The 21,541-nt window shown below is 40.5% G+C and overlaps 1 protein-coding gene across 2 annotated transcripts; it reads left to right on the top strand.

Annotated features, from left to right (window-relative positions):
• The first annotated feature begins 9,089 nt into the window (after nt 1-9,089).
• On the top strand, nt 9,090-20,259 carry LOC144013816 (NGFI-A-binding protein 1-like). Of its 2 annotated transcripts, XM_077513055.1 has the most exons (9): nt 9,090-9,481; nt 12,760-12,789; nt 12,861-13,559; nt 13,825-13,958; nt 14,034-14,085; nt 15,562-15,681; nt 17,281-17,449; nt 18,698-18,838; nt 18,911-20,259. In XM_077513055.1, exons 3-9 carry the CDS (start codon nt 12,918-12,920, stop codon nt 18,985-18,987), a joined length of 1,335 nt encoding a protein of 444 aa, XP_077369181.1. In that variant the 5' UTR covers nt 9,090-9,481; nt 12,760-12,789; nt 12,861-12,917; the 3' UTR covers nt 18,988-20,259. The 2 variants fall into 2 exon arrangements, with proteins under 2 accessions (XP_077369181.1, XP_077369180.1); XM_077513054.1 differs by having other exon boundaries at nt 12,760-13,559.
• The last annotated feature ends 1,282 nt before the right edge of the window (nt 20,260-21,541 follow it).

Here is a 21,541-nt window from a genome sequence, read left to right as displayed (position 1 = left end):
CCCAAAAAGTTGCAATGTGAACTGAATAACAACCAAAAAAAAAAAAAAAAAAAAGCTAATTATAAAACACATTACTTGTATGTGTTTTTTCAGGTTTGAATATTTTTAATTGCCAGAGGCTGCCGTTTTTTAGGCTGGCACAAGAGACTGCGCATTGCCACAATTTGTTCTTGTAGCTGACTACATGAAACAATTCTCTTAAAGTCTCTAGAAAGTAGAATTCTAGTAATAAAGTAAGCATGTCTCTGCTCTCAAAAGCTGGCGCTTTTCTGCCGAATCTGTACAACATGCAGCACTCTTTAAAAAAAAAAAAAAAGGGGGGGGGGGAGATACTTTAGTAACTTTTTAATGCCTTCGCTGGAATGTATAGCATGTGTCATCACAGCCTTTACACGATTCAACAAGAGGTGGTAGCCATTAGCTAGCTCACGGGCTAACAGGCTTCCGGGGCCTTTTTTTTTTTTTTTTTTTTTTTGGCTAGTGTTTGAGGCAAGCTCATCCGCAAAGCCTCACTTGGGAACTCAATAATGTTTTGGGCGAGTAGGCATAGCTAGCTAGCTAGCTAGCTAGCCGCACACTGTAGGCTACTATAGGGTAGTAACGTGCCTAGCAATGATAACCACTATTGCGATTGAAGGTGCATGAAAAACAGTAAACCACAGTAAACAAAACAACTTTGGTCCACATCCTCCTCAAGCACAACAGGGACCCTTTTTGTCCGGGCTGGATCAATCACTCCACAGACGACGCCCACTCCACCAAGCTCTCCGTAGGCAGCCCGTTAGCCCAGCGGGCCAGTTGGGGCCCGCCTGGCGTAGTGTTTGTCTCTCCGGGCCCCCTCAAACCCCCGCAGCCTGCTGGCTCAGCACAGTGAGAGCGCTGACATTCAAATCAACCTTAAGAGAGAGAACATAGAATTGCAACAAACTCTTGAGAAAAAGGGCAGCTGCGTGCAGTGTGGAAAGTACAGTACACGGGTAGATTGTTGAGGTATGTGTACTGTACTTGAGTGTTTATATTTCTGATCGATTTAAAACATCTGCATTTTCTTTGCTTTGTCAAAATAGGCAAGTTACTTTTTCTGCCAATATATCAGTTATCATTAGGTAGAGTTATTGTTTATCAGTTGGATAGCATGATTAACTGAGAGCCTAGACTAGCTAGCTTATAACATGCTACATAACATAAATTTCACCCCATCCTAAAAAGTTTGACTTTTTTTTTTTTTATCCCAAATTCTCAAAAAAAAAAAAAAAAAAAAGGTACTGTACATACAGTGGTATCTTGAAAATACAACAACAAGAGTCATTTGAGTTTTATGAGCCGTTGTTTGACAGTGTTGGTTTGCAATGACTTGCTCAACAATTTGAGAACTCAACTCACTTCACAACAAGCAGAAATTTGGCAGTTAATGAAAAATTCTTGGGAAGGCCTTCAACATCTTTAATGTCACTCCAGTTAAAGTTGAGTTTAGGCTAAACATATTTTTATTTTAAATGAGAATTATGTGTATTTTAAACAACCACATAACTCGGCCTTAAAGTCCGCTAGCTTAATGTTAATATTGTACCACTATAAGCAAATGGACATTTGAACCCAAACAGTGTATCTATTTGTGCTCAATTTGAAGGTTATCTGAAATTAATTGAACATACAAACAGATGCAGAATTCTATATGACAGGATAAAGGCCTATATGACAAAACAAAAGTCGCAAATACAGATCCTAAACATAGGACCTAAGAGTGACAATTACAGAACAATAGCAACTGACAATATCATCGTCGGCCGTTATTTATTTGTTTATTTATTCATTCATTTATTTAATTAATTTTTAAACCTCAAGTCTGTAATTCTACCTAAGTATAGAGTTATTGTGCCACCTCTGGCTGTACATGGTTGAACTGAGCTAAAGTCTCAAACAGAAGCATTGTTGTGAAAACATTGCTCACATAGTGTTTGTGCGTGTGCCATGCCAAGGTGCAGCGCATGCCCCCGCCTCCACTTGAGATGTGATCTGTAATTAAAGGTGTTTGTGTGTGGACGGCTCCTCTTTGCATGAATGTCACCGACTGTGCGCTCACTGTGCTGGTGTGCGAGGTGGGCGGAGCCGCGTGTGGGTTCTTGTGTGCCAGGAAGTTGCAGAGGTTTGTTTCTAATTGAGTCAGGGACTTGTGCTGGCGAGGTGGGCGTGCGCGTGGGGGGAGGCGGCGGCTCTAATCTCAGGATGCTGCTGCTGTTTCTGCCTGCTGGCTGCACATCAAAAAGTTCACGGCAATAATCATGTAAATCATACCAGTTTTTTTTTTTTTTTTTTTCCAGTTGTTGCAACGGTAGCGCTCTGTTGTCTTCCTCAGCTTAGTCTGATAGAAGGTGTTACTTTTACAGAATAGCAATCTATTTAGATTGGGGTGTCCAAACTATGATGAGTAGGGAAGTTGCAGCCCTCAATAAATATTAAAATTAACAATTTACACTGCCTCCATTGTTTGGTAATTGCCTCCATTGTTTGGATTTGACTCCCCTGACAACTATTATTATTATTATTATTATTATTATTATTATTATTATTATTATTATTATTATTATTATTAATTTATTTATTTAAATATTAAATTATTATTTGTATTAATTTATTATTAATATTAAATTATTATTATACAGTTCATACAGGTTAATACAGTCGGTTTACAAAGAGCTTAACTATATTTCCAATGTCAAGAAACTAATAATAATAATGACTAACTTTATGAGGCAACATGTTGGAACTCTTCTAACGCACTCGAAGAAAAATTATTTAAAGTAGCGGTGTCAAGCTCATTTTTGTCACGGGCCACTTTATAGTTATGACTACTGTTATGATGGTGAAAAAAAAAAAGTGTAATCGTCTGATTGTATTATCACATGCACAAAACAAAATGATGATTACTAGTTTTGAAATCAGAAATATAATAATTGTATCAGTTATTGTTCAAGTTATTGTAAAATGGGTTAAAAAAAAAAAAAAAAAAAGGTTCCAAAATCACTATTCATTTAAGATGACATTTTGAAATGTCAGTACAGATTTTGAAAGTTGACACATGATTTGCTTTTGCAGGTCATGTAAAATTATGTGGCGGGCCAGATCCGGCCCCTGGGCCTGATTTACATTACCTTATTATTATTTATGTACACAGTATACTGTATTAGGAAGTAAAAAAAATGTGTGTATTACAGTTTGTGGAGTGAATGAGGTACACTTTATAAAAAATATAAATAAGTTTGTTTTCCCCATTTTTTTGTAAAATATAAAAATATCTAAGAAAAAACATAATTGTTCACTCACTCACTAGATGCCATCTGTGAAAATGACCACCAAAAAAAAAAAAAAAAAAAAGCCTTGTCCAACTTAAAATCTAATTATTATTTGAACAATAGAAATATTTTCCATCTAAAGAACGGCAAGCTGTAGCAGTAGCTAGCGTGATGCTAGCAAACACGCTAATAAATAAATGAAAACTAACTAACTAACTAACGTGTTTGTTTTCTTTGATTTATAAACATTTTAACTTAAAGGAGCTTTGGCAGCTTAACAGTTTAGAGATAAGAAAAACTTGTTTTTTGCATGATTGCAAAAGTACGAGGAAGAGAAACTTTTTCTTTCTTTTTTTTGTATTGGTAGTGACAATCTCTTCTGTGGGTCAAATTAGCCCAAATGTTCTGGTAGTGAATGAGTTAAAGAGTGTTTATGAGGCATTTGGGGACCCCTGGAAATCTCAGGAGCCCAAGCAATTGCCTGTGTTTGCCTAATGGTAAGTCCTCCCTTGGGTGGGAAACCATTTTATTTTCAGTGTTCTTCATCCATGTGTTTGACTTTTCATTAGTTCTGATGAAGGCAATTTAATTTGAAAGGAAACCGACTATTATTTGTTTTTCGGCCTTCCACCTTGAGTCTATTGCAACTTAACTCTTTTGTTTGGACTGCAACTGCTGTGGCCTTGATTATCCTCTTAAGTGTCAACGGGGCCTTCAGTTCAGGGCCCAAGGCGATTTCCTAGGTTGGCTGCCCTGGTTTGCGTCGTGTGACGCATCTCCAGGCTGCTATGCATGTTCACCATGGTCATTTGCACTTTCCACTTTGAGTCAAGGCGGATTTTCACACTGCAGACGCCTATTGAAAGTCACAGGCACATACGCACACATGCTGCTTGTCTCTGTCTGTATGTCATATAACCTCCGCCCGCACATGCTACGCCCACACACATCCTTGCCCAAAATGCCCGCACGTACGCTTAGTGTCCTCAAATACACACGCACATCTACATCACTCCTATGCGCACGCTTGCCACCCACGCACGTACACACGTGTTCAGTCAGACATAAGCCGCTCATACATCCCACACTCAACAGACACAAAGTAGGAGCCTCACACGCACACACCCAAGAAATGTGCTTAATGAAAAAAAACAAAAAAAAAACAAGCTGCTACTTTAAGACTAGATTTCTTTGCATTTTTCCCCAGCGGCGTCCACGCCCGTCGACAAACTTCAGGAACCAACAAATGAGGAGGGACATTTGTGCCTCTTGGTTGTCCCCCCCATCTTCCATACCCCACTCCTCTCCCCTCCGAAGGGGGAAGTTGGATTAAAAGAGCTGCTGGAGTGCTGAGGATGTGGGCTGTCTGGGAGCGGAGAAGGGGAGCGGTGTGGGTGCTCTGACAGGGTGAGGGGCTGACAGGCCCGGGCGTGGGCGTGTCATTGAAATGGCTTTCTCCTCCGGGGGGGCAAACAGAAGAAGAAGAAGAAGAAGAAGAAGAAGAAGAAAAAAGCAAAGGAAGAGGGAGCGGCGAGCTGCCGCACAAACGAAAAGTGAGATATGACGAGGCTGCCTGCCAAATGAGGCACATGCACTATCAGCAGGTGGGAGGGCGGACGCCAACAGACACAAATAAATTAAAAGTCACGCCTACGCCTGGAAATGATTGACAGGACTTCGGGAGTGTGAAAACCTTGGAAGCTGCCTACTTCCAACGCTTTGCAAATTCCCACTAAATTCAACTTCTCTCTGAAACAGTTCAGTGGAATTTTCATGTCAGAACCAAATATTGACAATGGAAAAAAAAAACAAAAACATGACAGAAATAGAGGGAAAGTCAACCAAGGTCTTCAACGGGGAGTTCAGTGTTAAAACTGCTAACCTCACTTTACGACCCCCCCCCCCCCCCCCAACCCCCCAACCTCTCACTAATTGACAATTCAGAACATCCAGGAATTTTTCCATGATGTATTTCCGTTGCTTTTGCCTCTGACTAGCATAACAACTAGGCATATTGTTATAGTAGTCAAATATTTTATACAATTTCAAATCCATATCACACAAATCAAATTACAGTGGTCCAAAGTACAATACTTTTCAATGAGCATTCTTTCACTGAGTGGCCGAAAAATGCTGCATTTAAGGAAAGTGGGAAATCGGACTTGTCAGTTCCAAGTTCAACCTTAAAGCGTTGGAGTCAAATGTAAATACAAGACATATTTTCACATAACACAACGTGATTTGGAATTACTGCATTAACCAGAACATCAAAGAATTTATTGGAATCAGCCATCTTTGTTGTTTACATTTGTCTCAAACGCTTTGAGGGTGGAACGGAGACAGACACTTCGAGTGGGATAAATCCAACTTCAAACCCCTCCTCAAATGCAGCATAAGACCGCCATTTTGACTTGTGACGCAAGCTCGGAATTGTCAGTAGACACAAGAAATTGTAGCACTACTAGCATTAGCAATACTAAGCTAGCATTAGCAATGTAAACAATTTGACATTAGCCACAATTGCTATCTTAGTAGCATAATTGTAACGGAGTGTTACTATAACAAAATGTTACCCCTTTGAAATTTTATTATTTGAAAATTAAGTCGAGCAGAAACATTGCTAATTCTGTGTCTGTTCTGAATCGTCTTGCTGCTTCATGTCCCTCCACCTCTAAAAGGCAATTACCGGTAGAACTCCAGTGTTCACCAATCAGTCCTTATTATCAACATGAGCTAATTTCTCTCTCTCTCTCTCTCTCTCTCTCTCTCTCTCTCTCTCTCTCTCTCTCTCTCTCTCTCTCTCTCTCTCTCTCTAGTCAATACAGAATAGAAAAGCTATGGAACATGTTCAGAAAAGAAACTGCCTCATTTCATGCTTTTCACATTCCCACTAATTCCCTCTAAGCGAACCCACTAATTCAAATTCCCTCTGTTTTGAATCAGTTTACAGGAATGTTCACATCAGAACCAAATATCGCAACAAGATACCAAGGTTGATGTTGATGACAGTTGATTCCTTCCGAGGAGGCCGCGTACAAAGCACCGGGATGTGTGGGGGAAACAAGGACTTGTGGGAACAAGCAGGGCCGATGTTGACCCACCTTGCTGCGTGGGTGTGTGGACATCTTATTTGCCGCTGGCTCTTTAATTTGTTTGCTCCTAATTCTGCACTGTGCAGTGCATGCGTGTGCACGCGTATGTGTGAAGCTGGTGAAGAAGGAGGTCAAAACAAGCTGACTCTTTTGCCGTCTGCTGCGCGACTGGATTTGATCCTGTCTGCCTCACTCATCTACAGCAACACTACAGTATGTGGGAAGGTCATATCAGAAATATAAACACGCACGCACACGCACATATTCACAAGAGTTCAGAAAAGGATTTAAATGTAAAGGTGGGTGGGGAAAAAAAATTTCTACCCGCTTCATGTGTGCATTAGAGAACATATTGTTGAAGATTGAATGAGAGCGTCTCCATAGTGTGAGAGCTTTTTAGTAGTCATGAAAGTCTTTCAGGGGTGTGTGTGAGAGGCAATCCCAAAGGATGTCCCTGACCACTCCTCATCCATCTCGTGTTAGTGTGACCTCCTTGACCCTTGCACCTTTTTCTCAAGTTCACATTTTAAAGCCATTATAACGTGTTCTATTTGAGTGAAAATGGGCAAAGTGCACGAATACAGACAGTCATGAAAATATGTTTGAGACTAACTTTAAGTGTGCCGGCTTGCAAAAGTCCTTTTGTGTCTGTGGGCGTGTAACCTGCTCGTGTTTGGTATTCCGTGCAGAAAGCCTCCCACGCCCGGTGTGTCCACCCACGCGCGGATTTGCGTCACACGGGGAGCAGCGTGGGCGCGAGGCACACAGAAGACTTGAAGGCGTGGAGAGAGAGAGAGAGAGGCAGCGGAATATCCCCATATGTCAAGTTCAGGGCGTGTAGCAAAACAAAACAGGAAATGCTGAGGGAAAATAAAAGCTCAAGATGGAGTTACAGGAGTTTCTTTTTCGCATTACGTTAGAAAAGGAAAAAAAGCCGTAATTCACCAAATTTTAAAAAAAGATTTTATTCTCGTAGTATTATACCTTTAATTCTGGAAGACACTTTTATTTAATAAACAACAACAACAAAGCTCTCTTCTTAAAAGAATACACCCCTTGTTGTCCAAAATGATGTGTGGATCTATTCTCCTATACTAGTAGGTGTGCATTTTTTAATAAACATACCACATGTTAATTTAACAATTTTTAATATAGGCTAACTTCTTTAAATTAATTTAATAATTTTTTTCTGACCCTCAAGCTAGGGAATGAAAATCTTAGTTTGAAAACCACTGACTTGGATAAATGCTTGTTAACTCTTTCACTACCAGCCATTTTCACTGAAGCAAACCCTTTTGCTCCTGTCTGTTTTACTGGATTTTGACTGATTTTGCAAGGTCCACGGAATGCTCTGTTCTATTGCTATAAAAACATATCTGTTTCCATTTTGCAGCAATTAGCATTAGAATATTGAATAAGTTTATATAGACATTGTTAATATAGACTAAGTTGCATCATTATTCACAAACCTGTTGAAAACACTGGCAAAAAGAGCTTGTTGCAAATGGCCCTGGCTGATCTCTTATACTCTTCTGCCACCTGCTGGCCGTTTTTTTGCAATAACTACTATCGCTTTAAACAACCTCTTCATGTCAGAAGCTCTATCTTTATGCTCTAGCATAAAAAAAAACAACAACAGAAAAACGTATATGTTATTGGGAGTAAAGAACAAAGTATTGAAAAACGTATTTATACGTCTTTGGGTTTGAATGAGTTAATGAAGCTCTGATGAGATTAAATAATTATATAAAGCAATATACTGTTACATATTATTTATATACACCTATATCTGTTGTTTATGCTTAACGTTGACAAATGTTATCATAAAACATGATTATTGTACACATTTGGTAAAAGCTGAGGTTGCTGCACTAAATCAATGAGGATATCCTAGTTTTCTTGCTGTTCTTGGCATAACACTCCAGAATAGTGGTTCCCAAACACGTCCAAAAATGATTAGCTACAATGAAATGCTATTCCACTAGATGGCAGAAACAATGCCCACTTAACCTGGTTATCCATTTATTGCCATTCAATATTCCTACCAAAAGAATAATGGCTTTGATTTGAACTAAACAAGCTACATTTTACACAATTTTTTAGATCATCATTATTTCACTCTAATACGCATGGATAATTTTTGGGATATTTTTGTTGGATAGTGTGTCTTTGCTGTCATGTGCATGGTAACCCCCCCCAAAAAAAAAGGTTTTAAAAATGCATGAAGAAAAAACAGACAAAAAAAAAACAGACATAAAATAAGGACACTGTCCACCTGAATTGGGAAATAAAGTAAGCGTGTGCTCATATTACAGCGACTTCTAAAGAACGAACATCAAACTGCTCGAAAGCTTAAATTTGAGGCCACCTCAAACCTGTTTGTGATGTTAATCATTTTAAAACTTTGCTGTTATTTGTTCACAATGTGACCAGGCCTTAAATACAAATTTAGCATGTTTTGTACATTAATATGAGCATACACTATATGGCAGTATAACCGACACCGATCAATTTGACCCAACTTGTAAACAGTTTTGCTTTTCAGGGTCAACACCAGTCACGAGTTCTGACTTCTTTTTTCATTATTGATGATACCGTATCCTGATTTTGATTCTGACATCTCAGGCTTTTATTTGCTTTAACAAGCGGAAGTGGATGTGTTTGAGCGACTGCCAACTTGTTGTGTTCAAACAGTGCTGGGTAGTGGAAAGACCGGAGACGACTGAACACTTATTACACGCGCAACACACACTCAGAGGAAAAGGACGCACGGGAGTCTTTTTTTTCTGATTTTATGCGCCTTTTTGCTTCTCTTAACGACAATAAAAAGTTTACAGAGAAGACTCCAATGCACGAGCGTCTCTCCGCTTGAATCAACAACTAATTCCCTCTTTCTTCGTTTTTTTTTTAATTCCCCCAACTGGAAATTAGCTATTAATTCTTTACATTGGCGTCCGTGGCTTTTCCACACAGGTCAACGTTGCGGGGCTGTTTGTTTGCGAGCTTTCCTCTTGCAAGACTGACAACCGGCCTTCGTGTTGAGGGAGAGGAGTGGACCGCCACACGAACGCACCAAAGGGGCCCAAAACACAGCAGGTACGCGCAACTTCAGTGCACGAGATCGCGTGCTGTAACCTACTACTGTATTGTGCACTGCATATTGTGCAAAACGCGTCGACACCGACGCACATGCTGTTGCACAAATCGGTGAAATGTCAAATTGAATCGACGCCAGACGTTCATGTGGATGTCAGACTTTGAATGAATTAATAGAGGCTTGCCAAACCTTTTATTGAGCCAATGTGAAAAAATCCGAGGCACACTACCAAGCAACATATCAAAAAGTTAATATTGTGAAATAATCGTCAATTTACTCACAATGTGAAATGTGGGCATGTTTAGTTGAACACAAAACATTATTATATTGTGGATACACAGGTTTTGACCTTCTGCCATCAGGTGGAAAAGCATTTAATTGTTGCTCCTGTCACTATATGTAACTGACATTGATAGTGATATACAGTAATTTAGTAAATAATATTATTCAGACCCGTTAAGTAAAATTTGATAATTTCCCACAACACAAGAGTGGTTGGGAATCACTGAATGAATGAACTGTGCTGGCCTCATAAGCAGCTAACTGCACTGCAAAGTCTCCTTTCTGTGCATCTTGTTGTATAATTATGTTGTATGACAAGTTTGACACATTGTAGAAGCTAAACACCAGTGTCACCTGGAATCTTGGCTATGGCTAAGTGTTATCAGTCGCCATGGTGATGTGGTTCCTTGTGCGTGATGGGAATTTCTCATGAATCAGTGGATTTAGTGTCTCTGCGTGTGTGAGCAATGGAAATAGCAGCTGAAATTTGTGAATCAGGACTATACATGGACAAAAGAGTATGACATGGAGAATGATGGTGCTCATAGCTCAACAATGAGTGTTTTTCTATTTGCCTGTTTATTTATGGTTTATGGCCAGATTGGTAAAAAAATAATAATAATCAAACAAATTCAAAATGCAATTTGTGTCTTGTAGCACACAAGCTTTATTACAGTGGTTACCCCTTAGCAGCAGCCGGGCCTGGTCGATAGAACTGCTTCACTAGCTCACACTTGTTTCAGACAGCTTTTGTGTGTTTCCCACCCGAGGCCCCTGCTCCGGCCTATTCTAGGCGAGGCGAGCCCGCCACCTACACATCCTGCAGGGGTGGAGAGAGGCATGTGGTCCTCCCAGCAATTTGTGATCACTCCTCCTCTGGAGTGGCAACAAGCACAATTCTCTCAGGGTTTGACTCTTGCTCAGTGACAGGCCGGACAGGGTCGCTTCCAGATGTAAGGTCACTTCTTAGATTCAAATTACCAGTTAACATGGCTCAGGTCGTTTGTCTACATTGGCCGCTACCACTTACCGGGGTTCTCCAACTTCTTATCTCATGTGAAGCTACTTTTAGACACTGAAAGTGCCCGAGAGCTATACTCATGTTTAGTAACATTTATTAACATTGCTCATTTCCACAGCACAAGTGAATATGTGCTTGTTTTGCACATAATTCACATTAAAATGGTAATAAAGCACAGTGTAAAACAAGTTAAATACACCAATACATTTTTTTTTATACACTCACCATATGTGCAATCTATTATTATTAATTTAAAAAAAGACAAATTCATGTATGATAAAATTGAGCAACAACAAAAAAACATTGAAAAACATTGTGTGCAACTACAAGTTGTTTCCAATACTTCCAATGCATTCCTGTATAAAAATGATATTACCAGAATGCATTAAAAAAATTTTTTTTTTTAAATGTATACAACTGGGTGTGCATTGTAACACAAAAGTGGGAAAATCCCATATAAAATGTCAAATGATATTCGCCAATATGCATAAAAATACATTTTTACAAAAATGTATGCACCTTTATGTGCAATGTAATAATTGACGCTGTATCTTTACCTCTTGCAAACAGAACATGTCACAAAAAATTGTGCGTCTCCAGCCAAATGTTTGACTGACAGATAATTGACAATAATCATTGACTCTCTGGAGTGGGCGGGACACATTTGATTTTAAATTGCTGGGAATTTCGATCGATTTTACTAAGTGATGCATGATCAAACATATGCTGTGTTTCTGACTTGTTGGCAAGCGTTGGAGAAACCTGCTGGATGGAGAGACAGGCGATGAGAAGAAGGAAAACAAATTCATGCTCTTCTCTCACTTCCTTGTTTTCCCCGTTCACACTTCACCAAAATAGGAAGAAAACGTCTGTTATTAACAACCCAGTGAATAGAAATAATTCAATGACAGCAGCAAATAGCATCAATTGTGATTGTTTATTACACTTTCTGCTCTGTGTGAAGTTCAGGTTGCTCTTGTTTTGATTCTCAATGTGGAGATTCTGCAGTTTGGCGCTCAGTACAGGGCCGGGATGATTCTGGATGGATACAGTGCTGCTGACCACTCAAAAATCTTGGAAAATCATTGAGGTTTTTTAAAATATATATATTTATGTAATGTATATATGTATATAAAAAAAAATCTACAATAGCTTAGCATAGCTTAACATAAACTGATATTAATGTTACGTGATAAATTGAAGGTAAAGAGTGTTTTTCTGCACGTGACCCTTTGATGAAAGAGTTTGGATACCTCTGATGTAAACTAACGAAATAACTAAAATTGGAATAATTCTTTAGCTAACTAAATAAAATAAAAAGAAAATGTTTAAAAGATGACTGAAACATCATCTTATGTTTATAAAACTAACTAAAACTATAATTATATTGAAAATGTCAATCGTTTTTGTCTTTGTCAATAATATACATGAACTTTTAGGATTGATTTAAATTGTATTTGTTTTGGCATTACTGTACGAAGCTGACTTTTTATTTATTTATTTATTTTTTTAAATATTGCCCATAACAAATACTTCATATATTTAAAAAAGTAAAACTAATGAAAAAAAACATAGCATTTTCAAAAAAAAAATTAGAAACTTGCTCTAAAAATTAATAAAACTCACTGAATAAAAAAAAAATATGTACTTCTTATATTTTATTAAAAAAAAACAAAAAGTAAAACTAATAAAAACTAAACTAAAACAAGCCATTAAAAAAAAATGAAAAAATATAAATTTGCTCTAAAAACTAATTAAAACTAACTGAAAAAAGAAATCAAATTGAAAAATCCCAAACTCTGCTATTGGCTGGTAACTAGTCCACGGTGTACCCCGCCTACTGCCCGAAGCCGTCTGGGATAGGCTCCAGCACCCTCGCGACCCTTGTGAGGAATGAGCGGTTAAGAAAATGGATGGATGGAAATCCCAAACTATTACAACCCTGGTTAACGGTGTTACCTATCCTCTCTTCAGTGATGGCGGCGGTGTTGCCCAGGACGCTGGGTGAGCTGCAGCTCTACCGGATCCTCCAGCGAGCCAACCTGCTGTACTACTACGAAGCTTTCATCCAGCAGGGCGGCGACGACGTGCAGCAGCTGTGTGAAGCCGGTGAGGAGGAGTTCCTGGAGATCATGGCGCTGGTCGGCATGGCCAGCAAGCCGCTTCACGTGCGCCGCCTTCAGAAGGCGCTGCGCGACTGGGTCACCAACCCGGCCATCTTCAACCAGCCTCTCACCTCACTGCCGGTCTGCAGCATTCCTGTCTACAAACTGCCTGAAGGCTCACCCACACTGCTGGGCGCCCAGGACCGGGCCAACACGTCCAGCGTCAAGATGTCAAAAGCGGTCGCCACCTGCTCTGACACGGGAAAGTTGGATGTGACTCGGGACAAAGTTTCTGTGGGCTCGCCCCTACAGGGCAACGCCGACGTTCGCTTCTGGTCGGGGCACAGCAACGATAGCGAGCACAGCCTGTCGCCGTCCGACCTGGGTTCCCCGTCCTCCCCCAGGGACGTGTTGGAAGCTCTGGATGCGGCCGCAGTGCAGTCGGTCCTGGAGTGCGTGGACAGGATGGCGCCGGGGCTCACCAAAGTGGACCTCGCCGAGGTCAAAGAGCAGCTCAAGAGCAACAAGAAACTGGCAAAGATGATCGGACACATCTTTGAGCTTAGCGACGATGACCCGAGGCGGGAGGAGGAGATTCGCAAGTACAGCGCCATATACGGACGCTTTGACTCTAAAAGGAGGGACGGCAAACATTTGACGCTCCACGAGGTGGGAACATATTCTTCAAGCTCAGAAAAAATTCAAGCAGAGGTGGCAAATCCAGGCCCAGAAAGTAAAAACCCTGCCACAGTTTGGCTTTAGCCCCTAGCTAGCTAGCTCGCTCCTTAGAAGATAAACGAGCACCATGTGAGCTAGCTAGCTAGCTAGCACCTGGTACTAAAGTCAAACTGTGGCAGCGTTTTTAAAACTTTCTGGACCTGTATTTGCCACATAACCAATTTTGAGCTCATGCTTGTCTTTTGTAATTGTGCAGCTGACAGTAAACGAGGCAGCGGCGCAACTCTGCATGAGGGACATGGCCCTGCTTACTCGCAGAGACGAACTGTTCGGACTCGCCCGGCAGATCTCCAGAGAGGTCACGTATAAATACACATACCGCACCAGCAAGTGAGAGTCGCTGCTTCACATCGTCATTTTCTGGCATCACAATGACATTTCCTAAGTTTGCTTTTTTGTCCTCAGGTCTCGATGTGGGGACCGGGATGAGCCTTCGCCCAAAAGGATTAAAACTGAGGTGAGTTTTCTGTTCGCTTCCCAGAGATTGTTGAACAGATTTGCATTACAGTATGTTAAAAATAACTAAAAACTAGAGGTATTTGGAAAACTCAAGTCAATGATTTAGGAGAGCACAACTAGGACAAATACATCAATGTTTAAATGCATGCACAGACCCCAGCAGGTCAAATTCTGCTTCCACAAGCCTGTCAAGCCTGTGTACACTTCAAGAGCCCTGATTTTTAAAGCAATGAAGGGAGCCGCTTCGATTGGCCGTGAGTCGGCTGTGTTCCATCCCGCAATGATCCACAATAGCGCAAAATGACCTATTCTATCTGCGCTAGTCAAGCAAAATACTAAAAGACAGAAAACTCCACGCATGCGCTGGGCAAGAAAATAGCCAAAATGTTTACATATCATTGTTTCATGAAACATGGTAAACTGAAATAATAAAGCCATTGGTTTATGTACATTATTGTTGTAATCTTATTTCTGACTTACTGATTTAGGTTTACGACACACTTGTTTTGTGAAGCTGTTGTAGTAAATACTTAAACGACTGCTCGTCAAAGTGCTTCACAAGTCAACAACTCTCATTAAACTGGATAAACGATTTCATGGTTCATTTGCCTAATTTTAATGTAAGCCTAACCAATAAGACTAAAATATATATGCATAATGTACTAGTATCTGATATTGTTTATTTAATACCAATTAAAGGGGAAGTGAACCAAAAAAATTCTCAACAATGTGTTCTATGCAGCCCCACTAGTCAAAATACGGTATTCTGGTTAATGTTGCGTTAGTGGAATATGAGTTAAGCAGAAAAACCCTGAGGTTTTTATCAATATCAGAAGACGGCCATTTTGCCACTTGCTGTCGAGTGAAAATGACATCACAGTTGTGCAGGTCAACCAATCACAACTCAGCATTAATAAAATAAAATAAAAATAAAAAACAAAACAAAACAAAAACAAAAAAAACAAAAAAACAAAATAAAAAAAACAAAAAAAACAGGTGATCTGTGATTGGTCGTTGCCTGCTGAGCAACTCTGATGTCATCTTCAGTTGACAGCAAGTAGCAAAATGGCCGACCCGTGAGATGGATTTTTAAAAAAGGCTGGATTTTGGTTCATAACTCATATTCCACAAATGTAATATTAATCAGAACGTCATGTTTAGACTAGTGGGGTCACATATAACATATTCTCAAAAAAATGTTTAAGGTTAACGTCCTCTTAATTCATTGTTTGTATGTTAAAAATAAATAGATAAATGGGACGAGAACCTTGAAAAATATTTGCATATAAAACCGGCATCGCAGTATTGAGGGAAAGTAAAATCACATTTAGATTATTTTTCAAAATCGTTCAGCCCTATTTAAAGCTGTTGAGTTTTGCTGTACATACAAAGGCATGACACCTTCTTGTGCCTGGCAAGTCAGCCTTTAGACCATTCACCTCTCAGTGACCCAATCACTTTTGTGCTTCTTCAGGAGAATTTCTTCGACATCCAGGAGGCGTTGCAAGCCATCCACATGAGGCAGGAGATGCTAAGGGAGCAGCTGGCCTGCGCCAAGTCCAAAGGAGACGAAAGCATCGGACGGAATCTGCAGGTACAATCACGAAGGTCATCACCTCCGGAATCTGATTTGGTTTTATGCGCACAGTTAGTGATGTTCCAGATTTGGCCTCAATGACATCGATCTAAGTGTCGCTTATTGATGAACTTGTTCCTCACGACAGCGCCAATGTAAGTGGTCCATTCATTATATTGTGGAAAACACGCCTCTTTAGACGTGCGACTTCCTGAGTCAGTGTGTAGTGCGCACGTCTGAGCTAATGCGATTTTCCAAAACGTTATTCAGAGAGGGAAGAGATTTCATGGCTCATTCACAGCGCGATCCCTGCGGAGGACGTGACACTTTGACGTTTTAATTTCAAGCGACAGTGACATGCGCCCTGATGATCATTTCACTTCCAGCGAGACGTTTGTGTTGACGCTCGCTGATGGGCAGTACAGATACTTTGTTATTGTACTTAAGCTGGTCTAACTTGAGTATTTTATTCCCTACTGTTTAACCTTTACTTCATATATTTGAAAACATCTGTGCGTTCTACGTTGTCAAAATAGGCTTGTTACTTTTTTTTACAATGTAAAAAAAAGACAGAAACAGACAGAGAGAAAGTTAACCGCGGATGATGTACTGATAGATAGCTTAGGTTGAGAAAACAGAACCAGAAGTAACATGCAGGAACGTGAACCAGGGACTAATGGCGACATTGGCTAAATTTGGCAAAGTAAGAAATTTTCCATGCATGGCTTTATTAAGTGTTGTTTGATTGGCTTCTCCAACAATAATTAGTGCAGAATATTTTGCATTGTGTTAAATTGTCAAACATAAAAAAAGAGCTTTTGGGATTAAAAAAAAATCTGAGTCTAATCTTAAAGACCCTGTAAAATGAATTCAGATTGTAGAGATTTAAAAAAAATAAATAAATAAATAAAAAATCCTAGTCTGACTCGACAACCAGCGTGTGGACAGGGCCTTCTTGTTCATGTGGCTGCTTTAGAGTGCCTCGTCATCATGCCATTGTTGTTCCTCAGTAACCTGGTGGGATACAGTATATTCCAGCTACCGGCGGATTTTAGGTGATATACGTTCACGGCTCAAACATGTAGGATGTGTAGGCGTCAGATTGACGCTAGACGAAGTAGTACCCATTTTTCCGGGACTTGTGCTATTTGATTGACAGTTGAGCAGGCCGTTGTTTTTCCACATTCAGCAGACGCGCGCCCTCAGTGTCTGAGAATGGAGACAATGGCTTGATTTTTCGCAATTTTGAAACCTTAGTTTGTATACTTGGCTAGCAACAGTCCTCTCTGTGGTGTGTCAAATTCATTTGACATATTTAGTTTCAATTTATTTTAACAACATACACAGTAACACACATATGGTGTATTTTTGTAGTTACTTTTTAATTATGTTTTTGTGATTTTTTTTTATTTTTTTATTTTTTAAGACAAATAGATGCAAAATGAAGCAAACTATAAACACTGAAAAAAAAAATTTCATCACAAAAATTTGGCATTTCACAAGGGGTGTGAAGACTTTTTATATCCATTCTAAGTACAGAGTGTGGGTACTTTAGGGTCAACTTTCTATTGAGGGCCTATGATTCCTGGATCAGATGGTTCCTTTTCGTGTCTTTAGATGCAACTGGAGCGCCTGCTAGCGAGACAGATGGAAATCCTGCAGGACGCCGCAGTCCAGGAGCGACTGCAGGCTCTGGACTGGAGGATCCCCCCTGCTGCCTTGAAGTACCTCGCCAGCGCCCAGAACACCAACGGGGCCGCCAGTGACTCCAGCAAGGAGAATCAAGGTAAACGGAATCGAAACATATTTCCTCTCTAGGGTTCATAACAAAACTATGTTATGTGCATGCAAAACTGCTTGCTCTGAATTTGTTTCTTCTTTTGGGAAAAAAAAAAAAAAGCGTGAGTATTCAAGTTTTGTCTTCAGGGCTCATCTCCTCTTCCTACATCACCCACTCCGACAGCTTCTTCTATCGCTCTTCCCACAAATCCCACAATGCACCTGTAATTAAGCCGCCTACACGTTTACCTCGAGCCAGTTGCCCAGAGGGGGTGTCTCTCTCCCATAGTCGTCCTCTCTCTGTGTGTCTAGCTCGGTCTCCTCCCTCTCATTTTTTTCCTGTGATTTAAAGGGATTACACCACGGTATTTTAAGCCCTTCCAACAGTTAACTATAGGCATATAATGATTAAATATTACATTTGATACCATGACGATGTCATTTTTTATAAAATATTAGGTGTTTTGCTGGTTAATTTTCGAACACGGAAGGAAAACGCCCGGTTCAGTAAAACCCCGCCTCTCCCCGTGTGATTGCCGCGCCCCCGGAGCTCTGCGTTTCAGCACTCCTGTGAGTGGCCATGCAACTTGACGCAAGCCAATTCTTCAATAAACATTCAAAACAAAAAGTCTCATTGAAGAGAGAGGAAAGAAGAAGGAGGTGAAAAAAAACGTAAACCTGAGCTGGATTCGAACCAGGGACTTGCTGTTTACAGAGCAAGGACACTAATCGCTCTACTATTCTTTCAGTTAGGGTGAACAGTGCAAATGTTTTACTTGTTTACACAATAGTCAGCCAGAATGGGATTTTAAGACAGCCAATTGTCATTGCACTTGGGCATTGCAAATGTGAAGGATAATGGATTGCTTTGAATTCATGATAAAGGCTACTTTTGTCACTATCCCATGGAGGTCTCAGAGAAAGTGGGCGTGTGTTTAGTAGCAGAGGCGGTGCGGGGTGGGTCCGCACCATATGACATCATAAAGTGCCAACAGCTCATTTTCTCAGTTTGGGAGGGGCTGGTGCATAGAATTTGTCAGAGAGGGGCGAATGGAAGAAAGCACCACTTTGGTGATGTTTTTAGTGAGGAATTATCACTTTAACACAGCTCCAAAAAGTTGATTTTTTCATGTTGCTGTCCCTTTAACAACATCATTGTCACTGATTTAAATGGCATCTTTTGTGCAGCATCTGTTTCAATGTTACTACAAGAATAACCTGATCCTCATCGCTCCTCGTCCGTCTGTTCCTCCAGATGAGCGACCCATAAACTTGCGGGTGGTGAGCCAAACCATGCAGGAAGGTGACCTGCCATTAGGCAAACAGCTGGCCAATGAGCTCAAGCGTCATCACAACCACAACAGCAGCACAGATGAGACCAAAACACCAGCAACAGGTCAGTGCGCACTCATTTGATTGGTCTGCTGTCTGTTTTAATTCTATGCTGACACTGTTACTGTATTCTTAGAAAACGGGATGTCACAGCGGGCAGCCGGCAACACGGAAAAAAAGACCATCAAGTCAGAACCTGAGGATTCCACATAGTGCCTCCCCGCTTGGTCTCGTGGTAGTATGCAGTTATCAGCCGTCACTAGAAACTAAGCAAGCACAGCCACAGTAGAGCCTTAACAACCAATGTTGCCTCATGAAGAGCATTTATTTTCCTTTGATTTCATCTTTGTGTCAGTGCCAAAGCATCAAGAGAGCATGAAGACGTGCCCCCACCATGCTTGGCGGGTCTTATCTCTACTAGAAATACATTTGCTTTCTTACCTCTGAACTGTTCTTTTTTTTTTTTTTTTGCCGACATTGATGCTGGGCCTGGATCTGTACTCCGTCAGTCTCACAAATCCACGTTAGTGAATATGGGAGGAGACTGAGTTTGGGTCCAGTCCCGGTATCAGGTTCCTTCTCTTTATTTTTGAGAGGACTCCGCCTCTCCTCTCGCTTGTCTTGCGTATATTTATGGGAGATCATTTGAGAAGAAGCAACAGCAGGAGATCCGTGTTACGGTCAGGCTTGCAGTCACTGTTCATGTTACACTGCTGGTGAAATCCAGAACCACACATCTGCTGACGGAATCATCCAGGACTGAAGAGAAGATTTGGCGTTGCACCAGGGCTCACCTTCGGGTGTGTGTCCTTGCAGAGTGTAAATAGTTCTGTGATAACAAAATTGTGTTAGCCTAATCTCAACCAGGGTTCTGCTATGTCAAGTGTAACTTTGCTGTAGATGTTTGTGTCAATAGTGTTCATGTGCATATAAAAAAAAAACTTTCAGTGTGAAAACATGGTTTATAAAACCTGCTTTCCACAAGGACTATGATGATGTTGACTCGCTATCTCTTAGCATATTTCATGTGTGTTGCTGTTTAGCCGTAAAAAACATGATAAGAGTTCTGTGCGTCCCGACAAGTTGGTCCGACACTCCTCCCCCCAGCAGGTAGTTCACTCAGTGGCAGACCAATGCAATATCTATGTGACTAACATGTATGAATTGTTTTGTGACTGTATGTTTGTCCTCCAAAGATGATAATGTCTTCACGTGCAGCACACTGTATTTGTATTTAAAGATTTTTTCATGGAATTCATCGTTTCATGTCAAGAAACTAGTGAGGACTCATGATGATGATGTTACGTTTTCAGTGGAGCTCGCCGGCCTGAAGCCTTGTCGGCCTCTCCTCACTGTCTCCTCACAATGGTAGATTAGGCTCCACCTAGTTATGCACCTGTTTTTTGTTTTTTTGTTTTTTTTAAACACTAATATATTTTATTTGTTATACAGCACATAACATTAAACTTTATTTTTTGAACCCTATTGTGATGAATGCTATCTGGTCAGTGACTGCTTTCTCCTCCGATGAGGGTTCTTGTGAATCTGGCAATAGCCAGACAGATATTACATATTCATCTGGTACCTCTCCACAGTAATTTCGTCGGGAAAAGGCGGAACATTCTGTATAATAATTCAAGTTGACTGGGCGATGTGGCATTCTACACGTTTGTTTTAACCAATCACAGCCACGGGCGAAAATTTCGAGTTCATTCTTGACGAAAGGGGGCAAAGCACGAACATCTTACCCGCTAGAAATACACGAAACGCCTCTCGCTGTTCAACATTCAACAAGGAAACAGTGATTAATTCTGCGACAACAGAATTAATTGTAGCGTCCATTCATTCGTCCAAGTTGGGTTTGTTTGTTAGCCCCTGCGTCAGTTCAAAATACCTCAGACTTATTTATCAACATCAAGTGGTGAACTATTGCGGAAAATATGTTCTATCACATTTTTATGTGTTAATTATAATACGCAGGTTGTGTCCCATTAAAGGAGGTTGACATGGTTCGCCGCCATCTTTATGCTCTATGGATACCCGAATGAGAAGAACTTCGCAACCTCAGTTAGCCTCTGGTGGTGTCCCGCGGCTTGTGTCCGTCTACTAGCTTTTGCTAGCTCTCTCGCTAGCCGCTCTAGCTTGTTCTTGCTAGCTGCTCCAGCAAGTTCTTGCTACCCATCATGCTAATCCCCACTGCTCCAGCTCGCCAGGCTGGTCTTCTTACTCAAAATAATAATTGGTAGTAATTAGCGGTAGCCTTGCTAAGTAGGCTATGGTCCTTCTGGGGCACCGTAGTATGTGTGCTTCAAACTTGTTGCATTCTATTAGTTCACCACTAGATGGCACTAAATAATACACTGTCACAATACTGTATGCCTATAACTAAAACAAATTGCATGTTTTTTCTTACAAAATCTAAAGTGTTTCTGGAAATTGTTTGTTCATTAATTTTGAAGATTAGTCTATGAATACAGTATTGTATACACACTAACTTATTGTATATTATGTACATTATCTGCTGTGATTGCTGGCCCACTTGACATTTTACTAGGCTGTTTGTGACCCCTGAACTTCAATGAATTTGACACATATTTGAAATATGCACAACACATGCTACAGAAGCCCAGCCAGGTCACAAAATCACCTCGACCCCACCGAAAGTGATCATGTGGTTGAATCCCCGTGTCGGCTATTTGCATTCACGTCATATCAAGACATTGTGAAACTAGCTGATGACTCACTCTGACGCAGGTTCTGTTTCACA

The sequence above is a fragment of the Festucalex cinctus genome, chromosome 2 (assembly GCF_051991245.1).
Source record: "Festucalex cinctus isolate MCC-2025b chromosome 2, RoL_Fcin_1.0, whole genome shotgun sequence".
NCBI lineage: Eukaryota > Metazoa > Chordata > Actinopteri > Syngnathiformes > Syngnathidae > Festucalex > Festucalex cinctus.
The sequence above is the reverse complement of the archived record's forward strand: the minus strand, read 5'-3'. Positions and strand labels throughout refer to the sequence as shown.